A 4,784-nucleotide genomic window follows, 5' to 3' on the forward strand; every position below is an offset into this window, starting at 1 on the left:
AAAAAGTTTAAGTTTTAAAAAATATTAGAAATGCTTTCTAAAATTACACTCAAACTTGCTCTCAATGAATTAGGTGTAATCGTGTTGACATCATCGTGTCAATTAAAGAGTTGTATGTTTATTAAACCGAATAAACGTATCCTGTTGTGTCGTCTTTGTAATAACTGCATCGTCCAGGATTCTTTGGCATGAGTAAATATTGTTTAAATACTGGAATTGGATTGACTTTCAGTCTCCGACTACGAATGTAGGTAGAAGCTTCCTCTGCCGGAGTCGCATTCCTTGGTCTTTAAGTCTTTGACGACGACGAATGTAAGTAGAAGCTTCCTCCGGTGCCTTTAGTTACAGCTGAGAATATATAACTGACCATCTCCAGATCTGTTTGCGTGCCCAGCAAACCCAGGAAAAGGAAAGAAAATTTTGATTTTGAATCTTTCTGGTTGAGGGTGTCTTGTTTTTTGGGGAGCTAAAACTCCATTTCTGCTGAGTCGAATTCTCGATATGGAAATTGTTGGAGAAGCCGTTCTGGAAAAAGTCATTGGAGAATTGATAAAACCCATTTTCGATGGAGGAAAGAAGGCAGCTGCGTTCGGTGAGATCTTAAAACGAGTCAAATCCATTCTGAAACTCATAGAGCCGACCGTTCATCAGATCAAACAATCGAGCGGAGAGAGGGATGGTCCAAAGGAGGAGAGCGAGAAGCAGCTAATACAACGGTATGAAGAAGGCAAGAAGCTTATTCAAAACCACTATAGGGCCCATTGGTTGTTCAAGAAGAGGAAATACGAAGGTAAGATTACTGCCTTTTACGAGTCGCTTATTCTCCTCTTCAAGTTCCGTATGCCTCTGGAACAATTTAATACCATCAGGAAGATTTTGGCCCTTCTTCAATCTCAATTGAAATCTGGAACTGGTGAGGTGTCTGGCCAAATTGGATATTTGGGTTCGGGAGATTGCTATGCCCCTGAACCCCCTGCTTTTACGGTGGGACTGGATGTGCCCCTGAGAGAAGTGAAAGAGCTGCTGTTCAAAGAATCTGTGGTTGTGGTGTCGGCTCCTGGAGGATGTGGGAAGACCACACTCGTTCAAAAACTTTGCCAAGACCCGTATGTTAAAGGTATCCAATTGTGTCTTTTTTTCTCTGTCCCTAATTTGGGGGAGGATCCTCCTCCAGTAGGAAATGGTACTTTTTTCCTTACCCGTCCAACCATAGTCTCATTTTTTGGATTTTTGATACTTATCACAGCTTAAAAAAATAATTGGTAAAATATCGTGTTTTCCATCTAGTTTAAGATAATTTTTTTTTAAAAAAAATATTTTCTAGTAACCAAAATTATATCTTGAAGAGACAATTTTAATTTAGAAAACTATCTTGAAGATCGATTTATTTGAAATAAATTTGAGGTTTTTTCTAACTAAAATCTCTCTTCATGGAGAGAGTCGAGACGTTTTGCCAAGAAATAAACAATTTTATTAATTTTCTTTTGTCTTTCTCATTTTCTCCATTTTCTTTCCCTCAAACTTCTTTGGGAACCAAAACGTAAGGTTAATGAGCTATCCATAAGGTGGTATAAACAAACCAAGTTGGGGTACTGATATGAAATTATCAAGCAAAATTCATTTTTAGGCCAAGGATGTCTCATGAAAAATTACATAGAACTGAATACTTTGTTTAATTTTGCTACTTCTGTATGCCATATCGCGAATCTCCAAATAATCTTCGATTGGCTCCATTCTTACATGTTGTTTTGAACAGGAAAATTTAAGGACAACATCTTCTTTGTCACCGTATCTAAGGTGCCCAACATCAAACTCATGGTACGGAAACTATTTGAACATAATCATCGCCCGGTGCCAGAGTTTCAAACTGATGAAGATGCGATCAAAGAGTTGAAACGACTGCTGACAGAACAAGCAGAAAAAGCTCCTGTACTGTTGGTCCTCGATGATGTTTGGGGTGGCCCTGATATTAGGGTTGAACCTAAATTCCCTCTTCAGAAGTTTAAAGAGTTTGAAATACCGGAATTCAGGATTCTGGTTACATCAAGATACAAATTTCGAAGCTTTGGCTCTGCCTACAAACTGGACTTGTTGCATGGTGAAGAAGCCATGACACTTTTTCGGCAGTCAGCATTCCCCACAGATGGGGATTTCACGCTGGATGAAGATTTTGATGAAGATATTGTGAAGGAGGTGATTTCTCTATCATTTGAGTGAAGATTAAAAACTACTCCTTCTGTTACTTTCAAGGTATAACTGATTTATTTGGTGGAGTTGAATTTGCAGATTGTGAAAAGATGCGGTGGATTCCCTCTGGCCCTCCAAGTTGTAGGCCGATCACTCTGTGGGCTACCTGTAGAGATCTGGGAAAGCACACTGCTGGAATGGTCGGAAGGTCAATCCATTTTGGAATCTGGGGAAGGTCTTCTTGATTGCCTCCAAAGTAGCTTAGCTTCCTTGAATGATAAGCTGGAGGAGTGCTTTATGGACCTGGGCTCATTTCCTGAGGATAAAAAAATACCAGTCACGGCTCTTATAGATATGTGGGCAGAATTGTACAAACCCGATAAGTACAAACCCGATAAAAATGGCGTGCATGCTAGTTCCAGACTTATTAAACTCTCCTTACAGAATCTGCTTAAGCTGGTAGTCACAAGGTATGGGGGTGACTACCTTTTTCTCATTTGTCTTCTTATATATTGGTTTGTTCACTATTCATATCCTACACTGATTCTATAATATTTAGTTATCTAGATTAATCAAAATTTATTTTACAGCTTGTTTGAATGTTTGATAGTTGAACTTGAACTTGATAGCTTATTTTACAAATTCTGTCACAACCTTTCCCTGAGCAACCAATTTCTGCCCGCTCCCCAGGAAAGGCGCAACAGAGGTTGAAGGCTGCTATGACGACGCCTTTGTCTTGCAACATGATCTTCTGAGAGAACTGGCCATTCGTCAGAGCAGCCAGGAGCCCATGGAAGAGAGGAAAAGACTAATCTTGGACTTGAGTGGAAACAAGCTCCCTGATTGGTGGACTGAAGGAAAACAACCCTGCATCAAGGCTCGCCTTCTGTCTATCTCCACAGGTTTGCTCTCTCGTAGAATGCACCTACCAATTTGCTATATATTCTTTGTTCTCCCCATCCCCTCACATGTTATAGGGTACTTGTGTAGACGAAATGTTCTCCTCAAGCTGGTGCGACATGCAAGCGCCTGAAGTGGAGGTCCTGATACTCAACTTTCAGACAAGGGACAACAACTACACACTACCAGAGTTCATGAAGCGAATGGATAAGTTGAAGGTCTTGGTATTAACAAATTATGGTTTCTCCATTCCTGAGCTGACTAACTTTTCAGTCCTCGGTTCACTATCCAGTCTAAAGAGAATCAGGTTAGAGCGGGTTTCAATCCCAGCCCTCTGCAACACCATGGTAGAGTTAAAGAATTTGGAGAAAATAACCTTGGTTATGTGTAAGATCAATCAGGCTTTTAACAGTAGTGCCATCCAGATGCCTGTTATGTTGCCTAATCTTAAGGAAATAAATATTGATTCCTGCAATGACTTGGTGGGGTTACCTGAGTGGCTCTGTGATTTAGTACAGCTAAGGAAGCTCAGCATCTCCAACTGCCATAAGCCATCTACACTGCCAGAAGGGATGGGGAGGCTGGGAAATCTGGAGGTGCTGAGGCTTCATGCCTGCACAAAACTAGTGGGATTGCCAGACTCAATTGCAAGCCTCCACAACTTGACTTTTCTTGATATAAGTGGTTGTTTTCGAATGAGGGAACTGCCAAAACAAATGGGTGAGTTGTGCAGATTGAGAAAGCTCTACATGAGAAGGTGCTCAAGACTGAGAGACTTGCCACCATCAATCATGCGTATCAAGCAGTTGAAAGTAATCTGTGACACAGAAAAGGCCCATCTGTGGGAAGATCACAATTTCACCAATTTGACGATTGACGAGACAACTGACTTAGATTGGCTTGTTTGAAATTCTGGTTCCTGAGCAAACTTCTCTTCACAGGAATGCTGAAATGCCTCTGATATTGCCAATTTGTTTTCCGGTTAAAAAAGCCATGTGCCCTTGCAGACAGTGAAGCAGTTTTTTATTTTTATTTATTTATTTTTTTTATTATTATTTTCTTTTTGTGGTACAAAGTGGTGTGGAAAAATAAGGGAAGCAATGTTGTACATCTGGTCTCTTTGAGTGCACATTTGTGTAACTACTTTGTAGAAACCAAAAGAGATTCTGTTTGATCTATAAACCAAAAGGTTTCTAGTTCCTCTTATTTAATAAAAAAAATTCTAGACTCTTTATTTAATAGAAAAACATTTTAAATTTTTTTTATTTTATTAAAAAGGTTTCCAGGGCCGTTTATTTAAAAATCAATTTATAGATTTTTTATTAAAAAAATCATTTGTGGACCCCACGTTTCACTCGATGCGTTCCCACTCGATGACAAAACTCGCTTTTTTATTGGTTTGGTGAAAATGTGATTTTTAGAAAAAGATTTGAAGTCGCCACTTATTTTTGTTTTATTTTTTAAGGGAAAAACAAAATAAGAGAGAAAAACCCTAAGTGTGACTCTTGAAGGAAAAACATGTCTGTGAAAAACTAAGTCTGTGTTCGAGGATCAGATTGCTTATTTGAAAGGTACGGTAAAGACCGTAGCACCCTTCTTAGTCCCTAAAAATAGGTCTCTACTAAATAAGGTGAAACAAACGTGACAATTAACTAGGAGATCAATGAATACCAAAATGATCATGGATCAAAAGCAAA

At 39.2% G+C, this 4,784-nt stretch overlaps 1 protein-coding gene across 1 annotated transcript; it reads left to right on the top strand.

Annotated features, from left to right (window-relative positions):
• The first annotated feature begins 282 nt into the window (after window positions 1-282).
• LOC117923022 (probable disease resistance protein At5g66900) lies at window positions 283-4,263 on the top strand. Its single transcript, XM_034841285.1, has 5 exons — window positions 283-1,117; window positions 1,757-2,193; window positions 2,287-2,657; window positions 2,878-3,089; window positions 3,178-4,263. The coding sequence occupies exons 1-5, from the start codon at window positions 502-504 to the stop codon at window positions 3,993-3,995; spliced, it is 2,454 nt and encodes an 817-aa protein (XP_034697176.1). The 5' UTR covers window positions 283-501; the 3' UTR covers window positions 3,996-4,263.
• The last annotated feature ends 521 nt before the right edge of the window (window positions 4,264-4,784 follow it).

Source organism: Vitis riparia, chromosome 10, assembly GCF_004353265.1.
Source record: "Vitis riparia cultivar Riparia Gloire de Montpellier isolate 1030 chromosome 10, EGFV_Vit.rip_1.0, whole genome shotgun sequence".
In the NCBI taxonomy this organism is placed as follows: domain Eukaryota; kingdom Viridiplantae; phylum Streptophyta; class Magnoliopsida; order Vitales; family Vitaceae; genus Vitis; species Vitis riparia.